Source organism: Mugil cephalus, chromosome 11 (assembly GCF_022458985.1).
Source record: "Mugil cephalus isolate CIBA_MC_2020 chromosome 11, CIBA_Mcephalus_1.1, whole genome shotgun sequence".
In the NCBI taxonomy this organism is placed as follows: Eukaryota; Metazoa; Chordata; class Actinopteri; order Mugiliformes; family Mugilidae; genus Mugil; species Mugil cephalus.
Window position 1 is genome coordinate 10,854,089 of NC_061780.1, and position 20,217 is coordinate 10,874,305.

General features: G+C 44.9%; 1 protein-coding gene across 9 annotated transcripts in view; it reads left to right on the forward strand.

Moving 5' to 3' along the window:
* The first annotated feature begins 23 nt into the window (after window positions 1-23).
* Window positions 24-20,217, forward strand: part of kif13a (kinesin family member 13A) — a 34,653-nt gene continuing 14,459 nt past the window's right edge. For 4 of the 9 annotated variants that reach the window (XM_047598647.1, XM_047598649.1, XM_047598650.1 and 1 more), the window contains exons 1-13: window positions 24-378; window positions 618-708; window positions 12,629-12,644; window positions 14,595-14,655; window positions 15,523-15,615; window positions 16,353-16,533; window positions 17,862-17,949; window positions 18,468-18,602; window positions 18,691-18,803; window positions 18,892-19,003; window positions 19,109-19,321; window positions 19,408-19,518; window positions 19,604-19,738. In XM_047598647.1, the coding sequence (XP_047454603.1) occupies window positions 324-378; window positions 618-708; window positions 12,629-12,644; window positions 14,595-14,655; window positions 15,523-15,615; window positions 16,353-16,533; window positions 17,862-17,949; window positions 18,468-18,602; window positions 18,691-18,803; window positions 18,892-19,003; window positions 19,109-19,321; window positions 19,408-19,518; window positions 19,604-19,738 (1,404 nt within the window). In that variant the 5' untranslated portion in view covers window positions 24-323. The remainder of the gene's footprint in view (window positions 379-617; window positions 709-12,628; window positions 12,645-14,594; window positions 14,656-15,522; window positions 15,616-16,352; window positions 16,534-17,861; window positions 17,950-18,467; window positions 18,603-18,690; window positions 18,804-18,891; window positions 19,004-19,108; window positions 19,322-19,407; window positions 19,519-19,603; window positions 19,739-20,217) is intronic. The other 5 variants (XM_047598648.1, XM_047598654.1, XM_047598655.1 and 2 more) reach the window with 3 other exon arrangements.

A 20,217-nucleotide genomic window follows, 5' to 3' on the forward strand; every position in this document is an offset into this window, starting at 1 on the left:
CCTCTCCAGTCTGCCAGAGGACAGCAGCAGCAGTCGTGCTCCCAGCGGAAGATGGCGGTGGGGATGCTGTCTGGGGCTGGAGCGGAGCGCTGGATTTGCACTAAAAGCGAACCCGGATGGATATAAAGCAAAAAATGAACGTATTCCCGTCTCTTCTCCTCGAGGCCCGGACTGTTTCGGGGTTGTTAAACTAGCTGCCGCGTTTTGTTTTGTTTTATTTGTCTGCTGGTAGAAAGAATCCGGGCTTGTTGTCGGGGATTCCACAGACTATATCCACTGATAGCTCGGCGCATAGACAGGGTGGGAGTGAAAAGTGGACGAAAATGTCGGATACAAAGGTAAAAGTTGCAGTGAGAGTTCGGCCCATGAACCGCAGGGGTAAGTGTTAACAGCGGCGATTTCTGCTCGCAAACTCTTTTCCTGTCTGCTCGGATCCACGCCACATTACCATAAAGTTTTTTTTTGGTTTCTTCGCCATTGCTGCTCTCAGGCTTGAGTTATGAAGGCTCGACTTGAGTACAGTTTAAACATGGTCAGAGGCAGCTCGGCTCAGTCTTTACTCTGCACAGCACACCCCCGCATTCTCTTTTACTTTCACAACAAACTTCTCTCTGCAGAAATTGAGCTGAACACAAAATGTGTCTTGGACATGGAGGACAACCAAACAGTCCTGCACCCACCGCCCTCAAATGCAAAAGGAGAGAGCAGGTAAAACGAGGCTGAAGCGCTACCAAGAGTGTTTGCAAATGAATATAGGGACACTGCATAACAGAAGGGGATATAGAGCAGTGGGGTTGTCGGATTTAAGGAATCTTCTTTCCTGAATGTGGCCTGTTTCAGAGCATCATGAGTAAACATCTTTGCAGTGCACAGCAGGACTCTGTACCATTGTACCATTAAAGACTTTGGATTTATTGAACTCCAAGTGCCAAAAATGTGCCTCAGATGCACAAAAACAACATGGCGAGCGCAATCCTTATTGTCAAAAAGTTGCATTGCACATATCTTCACATCAGTCCCGGTAAATAAGTTCCAACAGGAAAACTGCACTGCTGCTGCTGCTGCAGAGGACATGGTGTCTGTCACCCACCTGCTTGCAACGTGATATTACGTTATGCAATTCTTGTGAACTTTCCAATACTAATCATCTCAGCATAACACTAACCTGATATTCTGCATATACCCATGTTGAATTTCAAGGCCCGCAGAGGAGGAACGAGCCCGTTAGAGCCGGGCCGGATCCTCGTGGAGCCCTCAGGTTAGGACTGTAAATATTCACAGTCAGAACGAATTCGTATCAGCATCACGTGCGCCCGCTTTTTCTTTCTTTTTTCTTTTTTTGAAATTGCCGAAACTCCGCACACTTTGTCAGGAGTTATCGAGGCTAGAGGTGAAGGAAAGCATCCTCCCTGTGCACTGAAGGTCACCAGCACTCTGCCCTTTCTGCTGCTCTGTGTTCGTGTGACATGCTTTCAGACCGTAATGAGATATCTGGAGTCATACAGCGTGTAGGTTAAACTGTTGACTGTTATGGGCAGAGACGTTACATCTCCCCCGGCCCAACTGAATGCTTTTGTACAATTTTGGTTCGTTAACTCCGCTGTTGGTGTCACACATGATTAGACAGCTGACCTGATTACCCACAGGCGCAAAGAAATCCGAAAGGATGCTCATATGGTGAAAAAAATAATACATGACTATTTGTTTTTTTCCTCCCCCTTGATTCATGCTTCATGCGATGTCATTATTTATTATTTCAGTCGCACAAACAACTTTTTCGTGGCCGCAGATAAAGTCATGGGAGGCAAACACTGTAGTTGCCATGGTCAAGGCTTTTCCCATGGCCGACCTCCAGCCTCGTTAAAGTGTAACGCTTTCTCCGCCGTGCCACGTTTCTAGCGTTCAGCGTCCAACGGCATTAAACGGCCTTGCTCCCACGCCCGCTCGGGTCCACACATCAACGTGCGTTTAAGGCAATTATCAGGGCAGAAACTGCCACGCAACGGCTGCCTCCCAGGCAGTTAAGCAAATCTCGCTCGGAGCTAACACATGTGGAACAGGATGCACAACAACCGAGCAAGAAGCTGTTGTGAGTGAGACGTCACAGGAGGAGTGTGACAGTGACCGGCCTGAGATGAGCAGCGGCCTCGCCTGCAGTGCTTCTGTTGCCATGATGATGAGACACAAACACGTCTCACATTCTCATTCGGAGGAAGTATCCCTATCTGATTTAGATGTTATATCAGACAGAGACTCCTTTATTGGACTTGAACACTGACATAAAATGTCTTTCACTTCCTACCTCCGTGCTTCTATCTCGCGAAATCCGGTTGAGCATTTTAAAGACTTTAATCAGATTCAATTCTCGATGCTGTCAAATCTGTAGATGCTCCGTGCCCTCGAGCAGCTCTGGTTATTCTCTGATTATATCACATTTGTATTCTATAGCGCAGTTCAGGCATATAATTACTTGTTAACATTTCAGTACTAGTTCTGTGTGTGTGTGTGTGTGTGTGTGTGTGTGTGTGTGTGTGTGTGTGTGTGTGTGTGTGTATGTTTTGGGTCTCTGTGTTTAGGCTGCCATGGTTTTCTTAAACCATATAATTTTCCTCTCTGCTGCTCGTGGAGCCGCAGAATGGGGATACCCTGATCGTTAATCCTTTGCCATGTTTTGAAGACACCTGTTCCTGTGTGTTGGGAATGTGTCAGATTTAGTGGGTATTAGCGTGCTGAATATGGCTGCAGGGCCAAGATCATGGGAACTGCTCCTCTCTCATGGGAGCTCTCGAGCGCTGCCTCTCAATGGGAACTGCAGTGTTTTTATGTAGAACCATGTTTAGCATCCGTCTTACTAAATACAGTATTTAAAAATGGGAGCAAGTGACAACATTAGGAAAACTCCTTTGGCCCTAGTGGCTTTTTCGAAATGTGGCTTCTCTCTGATGAAATCAATTCTCCAGTGGGGTGAATGTGGAGCTAATTCCGTGCCGGCTCATTAATTAGACAGTTTTGATTGCGTTTAATCTGGTTAATCAGATCACGCAGCGTCGCTGAGGCATGTGAGTCACCTAAGGAATTTTCAAGTAATATAAGGGATTTCCTTTGATGACTAAGCCTCATTCTTTGCACCGCAGATCATTATAGCTGCCCTCATGACTCCCACCCTCCTCTCTTATTTCCATGAGAAATTAGCAATAATCTCAGTGGTGGGCAAAACGTGGACTGTGACTTCAGGGCGAGAGGTTAAATTTCCCAAGTTTCGTGTTTCTTCCGCTGTGAAGTTGGCACAAATGGCACATTTGAAATGGGAATCCTGGGAAAGTAGATTTGCTTTCACGCGTCCGTCTGGTCTCCTTTAAACACAATCGAGGCGGGGGTGGAGAGGCAGAGACATACCTGAGGCTGCTGTCTGCACAGGGGATGAGTGGTGGAGCATCGTGACAAGAAAATACCCTTCCACTCACACAATAGGGCCATATTACATCTATCATGCCCCGACACGTCCATCAGTGCGCAGCAACTGAATATGCGGCCATCGAGTGTTGGATCTGTAAACCCCACTTTTCTTAGTGCTTCAGTTCAGATTGTTGTTGTTGCTGCGAAGCCCCAAAGCCTCCCACCTCATTTAGACAGGCAGAAAGGAGTCTGGTTTATATCGGAGGAAGCCTTTTGTATGTCTTTATTGCAACTAAATCAATCACGTCATTTAAAAAATCATTTATTTTACTGTCTTTCAAAATGGTACTCTACTTAACAGTAATCAGTGGAAGTCTTTATCTCATAATGCTTGTAATATCCAAGCTAATCTCTTCTTATCACTGGCGGTCACAAGAGCTCAGTTGGGTTTATCTCCAGTAACCTATGTTATCTTGCCTACTTGGGTATTGTAATCTTTTTGTCGAGAAGGGGACCTACAGTTAAGGCCATGTTTGGATTGTTGGGTGAAACCGCACAAGTCTTGTTCGTTTAGACAGACCGTAATGATGGATCCGGATTTTTCAGTGACTGGACCAGCACCTTTTTGAATCCAGGTATCAAGGTGAAGAAAAAAATACAGAGCCTGTGCGGGTTTCCTTTTTTAATTTGAGTGGACTCATAACGACAACAACATCAATGATGGACTACACACTTGCGATGGTGCTACATTAGATTTTGACCCTTGTTGGGTGGCTAGTGTAATATATACTGTTGCTTCACCACTACGATGAGCTTAAAGGGTTACAGACTGTAATCCGGACTTTATATTTGTATCAGGCGGCAACCTCTAGGGCTGAATGATGAACCCCAGTGCAAAAAGCTGCAGTTCATTGAGTGGCCACTTGAGGCTGACTCCCAAATGGAGAATCCCATAGAACCCCATGTTAAAAAGTCCCACTTTACAGCATTATTACAACCTGGTACAAAAAGTAGTAGTTTACTTCACTATTCATGACAACTGTACTCATTTGTTTATCTTTCATGAAGGTTTAAAATTCTGTTTAATTAAGGGCGTTCCCGCTTTGAGTGAGCCAACAGTTGGCAAAGAATTCGGTGGGCAGGTCTCAACGAAGACTTCCACTGCGAAGATGTCCTGTCCGGTTTTGTCCAAATGTGACAAAATCTGCCTACCAAGACCTCTGAGAATTGTTAACAAACATTTTTACCTAGTATTCAGTGTCAGATGTGATGCTATATGAAAACATATGCCAAATTATTACCTTAGCGTGAGCGGTGACTTCCTGGGGATTTCCTGGTGACTACTCCCAGTAGGGCTGGGCGTTAAATGGGGAACTGTTAACATACCGGCATACCGGTGTATTTGATTACACAGTGTTTGGAATGGTGTGCCATGAGACACTGTTTCAAAATTTTCAATGTAGCGCTTCTAAACACGCATGCTGCCACAGCGTCACTGTAAGGAGTGGTGAAGATGGAAAGGTCCAAAAAATGAAGCGGCAAAACGAGAGACTTTTGCTAAAAAAAGCCATATTTGTTTTTTTGGTTGTTTGTTTTTTAGGGTACCCAGATGTCCCCGATTTCTGGGGACAGTCCTCATTTTGGATGACATGTCCCCCGGCTAAAGCTGTCTCCAAAAATGTCCTCAATTTTAGCTTTTTACAAATAAGACAATTATTACGGTAGCCGGTCGCACTGCTATTGGCTTTACGGACATAGCAGTTTAAATGCTTAAATATGAATAAATGTGCCAAAACAAATGAAACGGTAATTGTAGCTGTTTGTGTCGTGAACATATGATTATTCATGAAAGACAAATAATACCGTGATAAACCGTGATGCCGCCAGAATTTTGAAAAATACTCTGATATACATTTCCCAGTTCCCCCAAGTCCCAGTCGTAAACTGTGTAGAAAACCCGGTCGTTCTGTTATCTGGCTGTGGCCTTCTTGTTTTGTGATGGAAGCGATCACACGTAGATGAGGGGAAGCGGCAGCAGGTGGATCTGACTGACAACTTAAGGATGGTCTCTCAGTCACTCCAGATCAGACGTGTCCACTAAGCCGAGCTCAAACATGCCTCTCTCTGTGGCCTAATATTACTTAATTATGGGATTATTTTCCAGAGGACCACCCGCGCACTGATCATGAAAGAAGTGATTTCTGCTGATGGCATCACAATGACTTGTGAAAACACTTATTGAGTTTTGAGAGTGAAGAGTGCCAGAGCGGTATTGCACTTAAAGGACTTTCTGCATTGGCTTCACTCGGTGGGTACATTGATCTTTTATGCATTATCAGTTCTATCAGCCAAGAAGTAGCCTGTCTCATTACACCAGGCAAAGCTGCAATTATACACATCGCAGACAAACAAGATGCAACGCGGTGCTAAGCAACACTAACCAGCTGCCAGCAGCATTTTCATATTCACAATACAGTCCTAAGAGTGGAATCAGTCTTCTCATCTAACTTGTTCAGAATTGTCAAACTATTTGTTTGAAGGGGAGATCCGACACCCATTTCCACAAGTTGACGTGTTTCTTTCATGGCTTCGTGGGATCTCTGTTAAAATTTCTTAATAATTGTGTTGAACGATCTGCTATTAATCACGTCGAAAACAGACCTTGGTGGATGTGTATTCGATGCATGCTGAGAATAATTGTGACTTCACTATCTGTGTCAAATGAAGGTGTTTTGTAGATAAGACAGTCAGTTTTAGAGGTTAGTCACATTGTCTCTCGTGACCCAAGTTTCATCCTGCTTTTCAAAACAAGCATTTAGTGAACGACAATGCGGCCTTGTCCAACGACTGCCCTCAGGAATGTTCTCTTTGTCTTTCCATGTTGCTCCCTGCGCTCCGTTAATCAACCTTTCCATTTAGTAAGATCTTGCTCTCGGTGTCCGTTGGCCTAAAATACACTTTGACAGCCAGCAGTTAGTAGGAGAAAGTGCCATGAGCTCACTGATGAAACAATTGCGTTCCCTCGTGCTTGGTTCGCTGTTTGTTTAGAGGGTGGGACATTGTTTACATCTTGATCCAGAATTGAGAAAAGATGGCGCCCTCCCTCTTTGTCAAGCCTGCGCCTCATTAATGTCAGATGTGGCCTCTCACTCTGGAGGCTGCGTGTGTTAAAAATCCACTCGCAGACATTTCCTCCGTGACGATCCTGGTTTACTGTCTCATGACTTTCCCAAATGAGGCCTTTTTGAAGTTTTGAGGCCAGGTTGTTATGCTTATATTCAGCTTACGTCGAAGGTGACATAGGTTTATTGTTGACTTTCAGCCTCAATCAGCAGAAGTGGAGCCATTCAGCTTTTGTTTTCACTCGCCCTCGATATTCCTGTCATTACATTCAATTATGCTCCCATAATTTTTCTAAATATACATTTCTCTCCGCTGCTGAGGACGTTCTCGGTGTGCTTTGCTTCGCGCCCAGACTCGTGTTATCTATTATCCTCAGCAGCCGCACGCCGCATCTATTCACATAAGTGACATCCAGCAGGCAGGCAGGGTCACGGGAGGTGTGTCTCGGTCATAAATGTGTCACTTCATTTCCCCCGGGGTGGAAGCCTTTCCATATTGAACAAATTCATGGACTACTTCACTTCTCTCTCTGCCTTGTTTGTTGAACAGATTTAAGACTTTGAAGCGTATGTGGTCAGTGTCGCTCTCTTCTGTTTCGGGACACGCACCAACTCGCAGCCTGCTGAGCTGGCTCGTCACGGCGGTGTCATGAAATGCCTGAGAGGATTAAATTAGAACCCGTCTGCATCATATGTTGTTAACATTTGTTGTGGAAACATCTCGAGGTCCCGCGCAAGATGCCGGCATGAGCGTTATGTGTGCCGCTGGTGGCGGTGCTCTTCATTAAGGCTTGTTGTTGAGATCCTGAGTTTGGCTTTCATACTGGAACTTTGACTCATGACGCTGGTAGTTTGTCTCGCCTCCATGTTTAGCGCCGTTGCTTAGCGACGCCGGTCGCAAGATAGAGAAGAGTTATGCTGATGACCAAATGAGCGATATCCTCGAGGAACTCCAAATATTTTTTTAGAGAAAACAATTTTCAGCTTTTCAGAACGATCATCCATGGAGTTGTTTGTTTCAAAGATTCTTAAGTAGCCACTGGTAACTAAGTACATTTACTGAAGAACTGTAGAGCTGCAGTATTCCCATTCCTTTTTTTTTTTTTTTTGACACTTGTTATTTCTACACTACAATTTAGACGGGGAAATTATACCTCTTACTTCACCACATTTACCTGACAGGTGTAATTACTACAATTTTAACTTTTGCAGATTGAAGTTTTACAGCACAGCTTCTAAAAACACTTATTGTTAAACGTTAACTTGAGGGGCTGCCACCTTTTTTTTTTGGTTTTTTTTTTGGGCCTGGAGGTTGTTTGAATTGTTTCAGATGTGTTGCTTTACAGATGAATGATTTCCTCTCTAAACACATTTCGCTTTAATGATTTGTGTATTGGGACTTGTTCCTCCTTTTCTCGTCCATCCATCATCTCAGAACCCCTCAGATTTGTCTCTTAGCTCTAGTTCGGGAACCAGTGGACTAAAATAGCAAACTATAGTGCAGTCAGGAGTGACTTGCTTTTGAGGTTAAGAGTAAGAGCACGTTATTGAACGGTCTCGTGGGTTCTGTCACGGGTGCTGGTGGCGATGAGAAGAAGAGAATCCTGCATGTGTGCAGGCAGGCAGCATGCCCAAGACTGGATGTGAACGGGATGGAGGAAGGTTGCAGGAATTTTGAACTGAAGCGATAGCTGATATGAGAACTTATACAAGTTTCACCGTAATCACATGATAAGTTGGAATCTCTAACAGTCAGTTAGCTGTTTAATGAGTGACACCAAAGACGCCGAGCTTCATTATTTAAAACTAGCTCCACCTCTGCTGTTAAATACTGCTTATACATTAACGCAGCGATATTAGTGTGCAAATACTACTTCCGGTACCTCCAGTGTATATATTTATATAGTAATTTAAGCCTTTTCTTAAATGTAGTGCTCATAAATTAGTATTTTTAAGTTGTGATGTTGGCAAAGCTACCTGAGTACTAATTCCATCGTGGCCAAGTCGTTGCATATGTGCAGTAGTTTTGTTACGTAACAAAGAAGAAGCTCTGTAGAAATTGTTTGAGTTAACTTTCTCAGTAGCTTGGCTCGACGGCGAACGTCTGTTTTTGTCATCCGCCAACTGACAGCGCGGTCTTGGAAATATTTCCAAATGTCCGACGTGTAAACTTCTGACTCCAGCCGCTTGTTGTGTTTATTTTTAGGTCCCTCGTGCTTATAAAACTGACAGCCTAGTCAGTTTTGCGTTCGTCCAAAGGGCTTCCTTGAGACGCATCTACTGTAACTGTGCTTGGCGTCCGCGGGGCACGATGACCTCTGCTTTGAGTGGGTGGGGACTGCTCTCAACATACTGGAAGGCTATTTGAAATGTTAGCTCGTAGCCCGTGGAAAGCGCAGTGTGCTGTAACCCAACACTTGCACGCACACACAGATGTCTTAACACTGGGGTTTGGCTCTGGAGCTCGGTGAATTGTCTTGAAACTCGCTGACAGCTTCACTGGGAAAAGTCATGTGTGTGGTTAGGTGGAGGTTAGGAGCGTGGGGGAGGTGTGCTTTTAACAATAGATTAGGAGGAGTGATTCAAAGATGTGACACTCGCGTGTCTGCAAAGTATGTTAAAGAGTGTGTGCTCAGGACAGATGACTGCCGTCTTAATGGGGCCTGAAGCTGTTGCCATGTGGTAACGCACATTTCATTTCGGCAACTGGATTATGTCATCAGGAGCTAAAATCAAAAACAAATTTAGTTCTGCTTCTGATTGGGTGTTTAGGCAGGCATGTTAGATTAGATAATACAGAAAAAATGTCTAATGTCTATTTTGTCTAATACTTCTGTGGGCCTTGCTGTTCACTGCCATTTTTAAGAGTGGATTGATGCGTCAGTGGATGGATGATACAGTAGATTAATCTGGTGTGTGTAGTTTTTCGGTGGCATAATAACCCAGTGGCCTTAATCCTGCCCCATAACCGCAGGGGGGATTCCACTTCTGCTCTCCCAGTCTTCAGATCTTCTTCCTGGGCACCGGCACACACGCACACACACACGCACACACACACACACGCACACACACACACACGGATCAGAGCTGGAAGACACAGAAAAAAATGTCATGTTTTGTCATTTATAATCTGACCGGATCTGACCCTCGGTGCAGATTTTAATATAGATGGTTAAAATATAGTAGCGCGATCGGCCAAGTTTCCTCGGCCAAGTTGAAATCACTCACGGGTTTCTTGGCACCAGGTAGCTGGAGGCATGGGAGCCCGAGCGTGTTCTCGATGACTCACACATGGAGGCACACACGACCATACCCCGATGGGAGTTTTTTTTTTTTTTTTTTTCGGTTGTGCCCTACTGAGTGCATCTGCTCCTCAGCGGGGTAAGAACCTGATAGTATCTGGCACTTCTGTGCCATGCCTGTGTGACACACATTTGTACAGTCCTCCAGACAGGAGTTGACATGCGTGGTGACTGCTGAGCGAATGGCCTGTGGGCTTCATGTTAGAATAATCAGATTTGTGACCACGCTGCTGCTGGTAGTGTCTCTTAACCGGGATGATGTGGTTTAGGCTTCAAACTGTCATCTTGGGACATGATGGTCAGTATTTTTTTTTTTTTTTATATATATATGTTCAGATTATTCATGGCATTATCACTGTCAGTTATTTCCCTTGTCGCAGTATTGAGAATTTATTTCTTAATATAAGATTTCAGTATGAAATGACTGATAGAGAGGATGTGGCTTATGTGGTTTCTACAAGCACATGGAGCTATCAGAAAGATTATGTCCAAAGAGGAGTGGGAGAACTGGAGCCTAATGTACCGTCTTAATGTTGTGATAGGGGGATGAGGATAGACGTGAAGACTCAACGATAATTAAAGTCTTAAATAACGTCTGGTTGTCTTTTTTTTTTTTGATCTGTGGGGGGAAGTAATAGATCTATGATATCCTAAATACAGTATAGGCAGTTAGAGACATTTCCTCCCATTGTCTTGTTTGGCATTCCCAGCATACCGCTATTGTAAACATTAATTGTACACACAGTCGATGGCACACCGAGTAAGAGCCACCACACCATTGCAGCTGCTCTTTTAGTTTCTGCCGCATATGCAGAGATACTGCTCAGGAGTCTCGAGTGCATTCATTCCATATCTGGAATCTTTTGTGTCTTTTTTATCAAGTGAGTGTCTCTGGTTCTCTCTGTCCAGTCCTTTGACTGATTTGTAATTCATAGCGATATATCAGGACTGTGCCAAGGTTGTCTGCAGTTTATTAGTTGTCATCTCTCTGGCGTCTGCAGTGTATGTGTTGTTTGTGAAGAGGAAGCAGTTTCTTAAAAGTTAGTATTAGGACCTTGTAGATGGTCCCATAGGAAGTCTTAGATCTCTCCTCCTCCTCCTGGACATCTCCTATCTGCTCTCAATCTGGACAAGCAGACAAAGCCTTGGACTGGATCCTGCCACAGTCTTTGTGTGCTCTCATTAAGTCTCAGTCATTGTCTGTCGCCCAGATTTTTTGGTTCCGGGTATGGACCCTAACGAGACCCTTTTATTTTTAACTCTTGTAGCCACACATTCTCTGCCTGTTATACATTATAATGAGCGCAGTTAATGGGGGATTGTGATTGTGCACGACAATGGAAATCATCATTATTGTTTTATGGAGATCGGTTTCTTTTTTTTTTTTGTCAATATAGTTGTCATAAGATTTTTAAAAAGAAAACAGCGCAAGCATATTTGTTGGAGTGGATGTGAGAGCTGTCGTGCAGCCCTCTTGGCGTGCTGTTGTTTGTGACTCAGCTCGTTTTGGTGCAGCGTTTCAGCCGTTCTGAAGCACCATGCTCTGTGCTGGTTACCACGTGAAGGTGATGTCCACCTCTGTCACTGTGCCAGGAGACGTCTGCAGGAGGAGGAGGAGAAATCTGCTGACTGTTGGAGGACAGGACTGTGACAGATGTAAAGGGGCTGAGGTCCTGGTGTGTCTGCGTGTCTTGTTGACATCACACTGCGGAGTTCATATCATAATTGACCCTTTGTCAAGTCAAGTCCCGACTTCCTGTTGTTTCTACTGTTGCTAGGTTAGAAGAACAATAGCGACGTCGGGGTCCGTTCCCATAGAGTCTAGAGGTGACATGGATGCGAGGCCGCTAATGTTAGCAGCCATGCTAATATTTGCCAACATCGGGAAAAAATGGGGTCTTTCCATTTGTTTCAGTTATGAGTTTCAATGCATACTAAGTCTTCATGTTTTCAACTTTTTTTTCTACGAGACCAGACCTCTTAATTAATATGGTTTGTCTGACTTAGCAACAATAGCGTAGGAAGTCAGGACTTGACAAAGGTTAGGAACCCCCTGACCAATCAGAAGCTCAGTAAAGGGTCAATTCTTAACCACGTACAGTAGTGGTTGTAACATATTTTGAGGCACCACTTTGTCTTTTAGGTATAGTCTTTGTGCTTTGGGGAATTCCCTCTCCAGTTAAGAAAGTAATCCTAAGTAACTTAGGTCCATATATATATGTATATACTACCCTTTTGTGCTTCATTCCGGCAGCTGGTAACGCAAAGTGCAGCTTCCCCAAGCTGGCCTCTGTGTTAAGTCCACAGGCATAAGAGCTATTTATTCAACAGAGTCAGTGGGACATTGAATCCTAAATCTCTTCCCTTCCTCACGCTCCACTGGCCCAATTATGAACCTAATCACAGCAGGACCTACCACCAGGGGAACGGCGCTGTGTGGAAGTGAATGAATGAGTGAATAAATGGGGGAAAGCGGTTGAATAGAAGTCACAATTTTTAAGGAATATCAGAACGGATGCTGAGGTTTCGTGAAAACGAAGTGGCTCTGTAAGCTTCATAAAAATCAAGTGGATTTGTAAACTTCATAAAAATGAAGTGGTTCTGTAAACTTTATAGGAATAAAGTGGTTTTGTAAACTTCAGTTGAGCACAGGTTGTGTCACTGCGGACGGAGTGAAGATTTTTTTTGAGTGTGAACCTGTTTGGACTGTTAAATTGTGCTAACCATGCCATTTCCTCCCTGTGTTTCTCTGTTCATGGTTCGCCCGTGGATCTCTCCTGTGTGCGATGGCTCGCCCCTGTAATTCAGCAGGAAACAACCCAAGGTATGTATGTTTTATCAGTTATTATTCTAAAAACAAAAACTGACCGACGTCAGCAGAGCTGCCAGTAGCTGGCTTCTCAGCTCCGGCAGCTCTCGGCTGCACGGATGCTGAAACCATCTAGTAGCAGGATGCAGGACAAGCAACACGATTCCCCGGAGGGACGGAGAAGCATCCTGAGCAGGTTGATCTACTGTTGTGACATTGTTTCTAGGGACATGATTGAGAGTGTTTTAGTAGTTCGGTTGGTCAGCAGGAGCCGGATAGATGTCCGTGTGAATGTGTCAGCGCTCTAAGATCTTGTGAACACCCACAAAGGCCCTACAATGAGAGAGGGATGAGCGCGGACACTGAGGCAGTGTGTGCGCACATTCAAAGCTGCATTGTTGGAGTGCACCCCCACTTCCCCCCTTGACAACACGCTGGTGACTAGCTCAGAGATGTTTCACACACCAGAGACAGGCTTTGTGCTCAGTGCACTCGGCCCCTGACTGGACCGGGGGAGCGCTAGTCTGGGCCGCATGCGTGCCTGGCCTCTGGGGCCTGTGAACCTGAGCTACCCTGTAATACCCCTCAGCTAGACAAGCACGTGGCTGTCTGCTAAGTTACAGCAGCACTCAAATTATCCTCCCTGCACTCTAAAGGGTAAACGGAGGGCTGCAGACTAATCACTTTCAACCAGATTTCATCCTAGAAATTACAGAAAGGGCTTTGTGCTTCCCTGCTTCATCACTGTTTGTACTGCTGATTAATAGTAATTGTCCAATCAGGAACAATTTGTTGTGCAGTCACACCCTCAGTCTGGGCAGAGACAGGCCAGAGGAGAGTGAAGTCCTAGATACCGAACTAACCCTAATTGAGAATGATGGCACTTTTGTTCCTTTGAATGGCACCCACTCACTTGTCCGAAGTCACAAGAGGAGGTCTTGCTTTCAAAGCATTCAGTGATCTCTCTGCTTCCCATGCTGACTGTGCAACCACTGGTTCCCTGGCCATTAGCCCTTATTATGACTTAGAGGGAGTTCAATTATTTTGGGGGCATTTGTGCAAGGGGAAGTGTTTTTGCCAGGGCAGCTGCAGTGCCCGGAGTAGTAGCGTGTGCTGTGCTTGCAGTGAACACTGACAACGCAGCAGCACCTCTTCCAGCGTCTTAGAAGAAAAACGGAAGTGAAATGATATTTTCCTTGTTGCTCATTCAGAAGCAGACTGTGTGGTGCTGTGTGTCCGTGTATAGTGTGAAGCTTAACTTAAAGATAAACTAGATTTTAATGCTCGTCAAAGCACAGATATGCACTAGTGCTCAGGATTAGAAAACTCAACTTTACAAGAGCCTCAATGACATGTGGCAAGAAGCAGACATAAAAAAGGTCATATTTAAGTGAATCATCAGATACACAGGGATTCAGTTGAATATGGAGGAGTTGCCTGTGAGGAGTTGTGGTAAATGAGGCCACTGCTCTCTCACAGAGAGCGTGCTCTGTGTGTCTCATCCACCCAGAGCTCATGCAGGTGCCGAGAGGGATACAAGGGCTTTCTGCGGCTGAAGTCTGTGTTGTTCGACCCGGCGCAGAGGGCTGAGAGCCAGCCCGCGCCACCGGGAACAGCTACGGCCCGTTTCCTTGGAGACGAGGGTCCTCGGGTGCTGGAATTTCTTCTGGGGGCCGCTGACCCTGATTTATGAATTCATTTAACTCCGCTCTAGCGGTGGATTTGTGCAGACAGTCACGATTTGGTCCCGGCGAACTTTACCTTGAACAATGTGCAGTGAGGCTTCATCTTACTCACCGAGACAAGCTCAGTCCTGCTAATTTACAGCGGGGTGGCAGCAGTCCTGATCCTGTGTTTGTACCTCGAAGAAGGCCGCTATTAAGAAAGATCAGGTGTTGTACTGTACATGCAGGGACAGGTGCGAAGAAGTGTGTGTTTACGCTCTGTGTTCTCTATCCTCTGCAGGTGTTCGCTTTTGACCACTGTTTCTGGTCCATGGATGAGTCCAACGTTCCTAAATATGCCGGTGAGTCATGAGCGTTAAGGCAGAAAATGATCCTTCTCCCGTCCAAGGAGCTCAGCTCATGTGTGCCGAGCTTTGTGTTACCACTTGAAGGGCAGGGGAACTCCCTTTTTCGCGGAAAGCAGTTTTTGCATCATGCAAAACTGACCAGGGTGTGGGCATATGTCGGGATTTGCATTTTTGAGCTAATACATTAAAATAAATAGGCAAGGTATTGTCTTCAAACAATAAAATCGCGGAGCTGTTTTTGTGCAGTACGCACTCAGATGAGGCTGCTGTCGACGCCTGCATTTCATTTTGCGCTTAAGTAACCATCATCCAGTGTTATACGTCTCATGAACCCTCTTACGCGACATGGTAAATAAAGCGTCTTTATCTGCCATTCATTGCTCTAATGAGGGCCGTACAGAAAAGGTTACAGCCACAGTTTGTTTAGCATCTATAGAAGAGGGCTTATTACTGCCTGTCCGAGGCAGATTTGCATAATCATTGTCGATATCGCTCCGAATTTGTGATAGAAATTCAATGCTTGCGTCTACTTTGTGCTGAAGCGACAGGCCAATCTGTTCAGTTGAGGGCTGCCTCAAGGGCCCGAGCCAAGGCTTTATTTAGCTCATTAAACAGCTGTCCCATTCAGCAGGGGCACGACAGTGAGCAACACAAGAGATGTTTCTACACAGACTGGCATTTGTACTTTCCATACGGCCAGACAGGAATCTGCCACCTTTCATGAATCTTATTCATTGTTTTGCAGCCCCTTGCCAATACATGATTTTAGGATGGCGACCAGATAGTACTAGATTACTCTTCTCAGTTGTTCAATTGTTCATTTGTTTACCACAATCTCCATGGTGATTCTTTCTCCCAAAGGTCAAGAGGTTGTGTTCAAGTGCCTTGGAGAGGGAATACTTGAAAATGCATTCCAGGGATACAATGCCTGCATATTTGCCTATGGACAAACAGGTAACTGCAAATCCAGATGAATTCTACGTTTTTGCTAAATCCATTAGCTCGTGCTGTCTTTGTTGAATTAATAAATAATGAATGGGCTCTGTTATGATCCATGTTACGTCTGTGAGTACATTTGCAGACTGGGTTGTCTCCAGATGTGTCTGTAGAAAGTTTGAACAACAGGAAGATTTGGATTTCTGATCGTGCTGGTGAATCACTTCATATCCTTCCTCGCCCTAGATCAAATTAGCTTCTTTATTCCACTTCCTGTCCTAGAGGGACCCACCTACTTTGAAGAGAAGGACGTGAATATTTCCACGACCTTCCAGTCGCTCGATGTGAATGGAAGGTTTCTGAATGTTGCAAACTTTGGGTGGCGTGTGGCTTTTAGGCTGTCATTTTAAGGCAGCCTTAATTTCATTAAGAACACAAGTTGTTAGCAGTTCAGTGTGAATAACGTCACCAAACGTCCATCAGCTTCAGCCTCTCTTTAGTCAGTGCTAAAGAGAGCATGCTATCTAAATATACTGTCCAAACACCTGTTACCATTTTGATAAAAACACTGCTGTGACCTCACTAATGGTATAACAGGCTGAGAGTTTGCTCCAATGTGATTACTTTAGGTGGTTTTCTCCAGATGGGCACAGATTAGGATTAGGATGCTAATCAGAGAACCGAGTTCCAGCGTTATTAAATTCAGCTTTTTTAAGTTGATTTGTCATTGATGTGTAACTCTGTTGTGCGTACAGGCTCAGGAAAGTCCTTCTCCATGATGGGCAATGGAGAGCAGCCAGGTTTAATCCCTCGACTTTGCTGCTCGCTGTTTGAAAGGGTCCGCAGAGAGGAGAACGAGGCCCACTCCTTTAAGGTGGAAGTGTCCTACATGGAGATCTACAATGAGAAGGTCCGCGACCTGCTAGATCCCAAAGGGTGAGTCTGATCTGTGTTCTTGCTGTGAGATAATGTTTTGGACTGACTTTGGGACTAGATTGAAAGACACATCTGGAATGTGTGTCATAACTTTCCCAAAGTCTTGATTCGCACCAAAGAGCGCCGGCAGCGGCCCATCCGCCGCTTTGAGCTGCTTTGCATCTCCGTTTATAGCTCTGTTGTGTCTGCGACCGATTGGTGTGAGTAGGAAGCTCAACCCAGTCATTTCCGGCAGAACAACGGCCAGCATCTTCCCCTGACACTGCAGCATTCTTCGCCTCTGTGATCTGATGTGGGTTGGCAGACAGGCTGCTAGGAAGGGCGAGCTGTGAATGGGTTTGTTTCAGGGAGATCTGCTAGTGAAGCCGGGAGCCGGAGAGCGGTCTGGGAGAGGGGCTACAGCGCAGCGCTCTGTGCGCTGCAGATGTCTAAAGATGCAGCCAGGCCCGTTTCAGTGGCAGCTTCCTACTGGCTGTAAAGCAAACCTCGCACTCCCTTGGTTTTCTCACCTCTGCTAGATCACACCTCCATACCACAGCCAGTGTTTACTTCTTCAAAGTCACAAAGTGTACACAGACTGGAAACACCTGACAGCTTCCTGAGTTTAACTTATGTGCCACATGCATTTCTTAGCAATAAGAAATTAAAAAGGAATTCTACAAACAAATATATACTTTACTTTAATTGCTGTTTGGGGACTTATCAAAAACATAGAAATGAGTTTACCATTACTATTACAGATAATGCCGCTGTTGCTAATATTTGCAGCCTGTTATGCTCATGCCAACTCCACCACCACTTACTACTCCTGGTGCGATATTTTATTTTGTCGATTCATTTAAGATTAAATCTATTTATTTGGTCTTGGCTGTCACACTCCTGTTTTTGAGGTTTTACAGCGCCCTAATGTTTAAAGCTACTTAGCTTTCTTCTAGGAACAGAAGAAGAGGAAATCAGATATGTTTGGTTGAACATGGAATATATGAAATACCAAAGAATGCCTTTTCCAGTTTCCCTGTGAAAAAAAAGAACATTAAACATTTTGAATTGGGGTTCCCAGAATCAGGTTAATAAGACACATGAGCCGCTCAAAACCCTGAAACATTCATTCATCCTGATCAAGGTTTGAAGGTTTTCAGCCTTTCCAAAGAGAGAACGAGTGCCAAATGCATTGGAAAAAAAAAAGAATATCAAATCAAATGTTCATTATGAAACAGAATTTCCTTTGTTCCTTCTTTTTTTTTGCACAAATATCCCTGATTGAAAGTAATAAATATTCCCTCTCGCCTTCTTCCAATTATTTCGTGCTGCCTTCTCTTTTATTTTAGGGGCCGACAGTCCCTGAAAGTTCGGGAACACAAAGTCCTGGGTCCATATGTGGACGGTCTGTCTCAGCTGGCTGTGACCAACTTTGAGGTGAGTCTTTCGCCCCTCTGTCATCATGATGCCACCAGAGACGAGGCCGGATCCGCCCCTCTATTGCAGACATTTCTAACACACGGAGATGATTTATGGCATCCAGCAGAAACGCATTTATCTTGTATCCCCAGTTGTCAAGTCACTGATTTACATTTGGAATAAACATCTTAAAATCCTGCAGAATCTCCAGTGACACATATTCCGATGTGGGGTGTAGTCATGAGGTTTCATGTAGTCTCGATGCCAACTGTTGGCAGGTCTTTCCTTAATTAAGTTCAAACGTCTCCACCCTGTTCCTCTGTGCTCTCCTGTGCCTGATATTAGTCCAGTGGATTTCCCACAGCCTTGGCCCCTCGCCTGTTACCCGGCTAAATGAAATGTGAATACCTTCCGCCTTTACTGTAATCATAACGCTCCATTTGCAGCCGTTGCCCAATCCCATGATATGTGCTCTTTGTGAGTATTTACCAAATATCGCTTTCTCATTCTTCCCTTACATTCCTCTTTATCTCTAGGACATTGAAGTGTTGATGTCTGAGGGGAACAAATCTCGCACGGTCGCAGCCACCAACATGAACGAGGAGAGCAGCCGATCTCATGCCGTCTTCAGCATCATTGTCACACAGACGCTCTACGATCTGCAGTCTGGAGTAAGCCTTGTTTTTTTGCTTTCCTTCACGTGCCTTCGCACCGCGCATTCATCCCAAATCTGACCCCCCAATTTGTGGCTGTGAACAGAATTCAGGGGAGAAGGTGAGCAAGTTGAGTCTGGTCGACCTGGCGGGAAGCGAGCGAGTGTCCAAGACTGGAGCTGCAGGGGAGAGACTCAAAGAAGGCAGTAATATCAACAAGTCAGTGCGTTTACATTTTAAAGTGCAGGAGCTAGAGTTGTGTGTGGATCATTTGGTAATCTTAAGACGTACTTTTGTGTGGTTTCAGGTCTCTCACCACATTAGGCTGTGTGATCTCTGCCCTAGCTGATCAGTCTGCAGGGAAGGGGAAGGCCAAGTTTGTGCCTTACAGAGACTCGGTCCTCACATGGCTACTGAAGGTTTGACTCTGGTTGTCATAATGACGTGTGGAAAGTGTGCCAAAAACTGCAAGGATAAATTTCAGCAGCTCTGCCTACTTTGCAATACATCTGTCTCGTCTTCAGGACAACCTTGGCGGGAACAGCAAGACTGCCATGATAGCCACAGTGAGTCCCGCCGCCGATAACTACGAAGAGACGTTGTCCACGCTGCGTTATGCCGACAGGGCCAAGAGGATCGTCAACCACGCTGTGGTGAACGAGGACCCCAATGCTCGGATCATCAGAGAGCTCAGGGAAGAGGTGGAGAAGCTCAAAGTTCAGCTCTCTCAGGCCGAGGTGAGAGGGCCGGGTGAACGCGCTCCTCAATAGGTAAGCCACCGCACGTCACGGTGTCTAATATTTTATTATTTGCTTTCTGTCAGTCCATGAAGGCTCCTGAGCTGAAGGAGAAGCTGCAGGAATCGGAGAAGCTAATTCAGGAGATGACTGTCACCTGGGAGGAGAAGCTGAGAAAGACGGAGGAGATCGCTACTGTACGCACATCACTCAAGTAAATTCTGAAACTGATTCGGTGTACTTGTATGCACTCCTACACCGTCGTTGTCTGTGCGTTAACAGGAGCGTCAGAAGCAGCTGGAAAGCATGGGTATCTCTTTGGAAACATCTGGGATTAAAGTGGGTGAAGACAAGTGTTTCCTGGTCAATCTGAACGCAGATCCTGCCCTGAACGAGCTGCTGGTCTACTACCTGAAGGTCAGACAGTTTTACTGTGTCTTTCCAGTCTCTGCCTCTTTACCTTTTCTGTTAGCGCTTTGATCAATATAAGCACAAGTCATTTCTGTACCAGTTAAATCCGATTATCTACATCTGTTGCACCGTGTCCATTCAATTTAAACGTTAGGATCTCTATAAAAAAAAAAAAGATAAAATATTCTCCACACCGCAAGGCACAATCGCGGCTTAAATGCTAATTGCAAACATTTTAATTATAGTTTAAGTGATATATTCAACCAAGGAAGGCGTCATAGGTATATACATAAGACATATACAATCAATTATAGATGGAATCATAGATACATCAGTCTACTTCATCTCTATACATACAAAACACAACAATCTAAAATAGATGTATTCAGAGCATTTATTTTAGTCCAAAACACGTCATAATAACTTTACGTCGGCACAGAAGCTAAACTACGTACCGCGGCAGTAACTGCCAGAGGCCCTGAAAC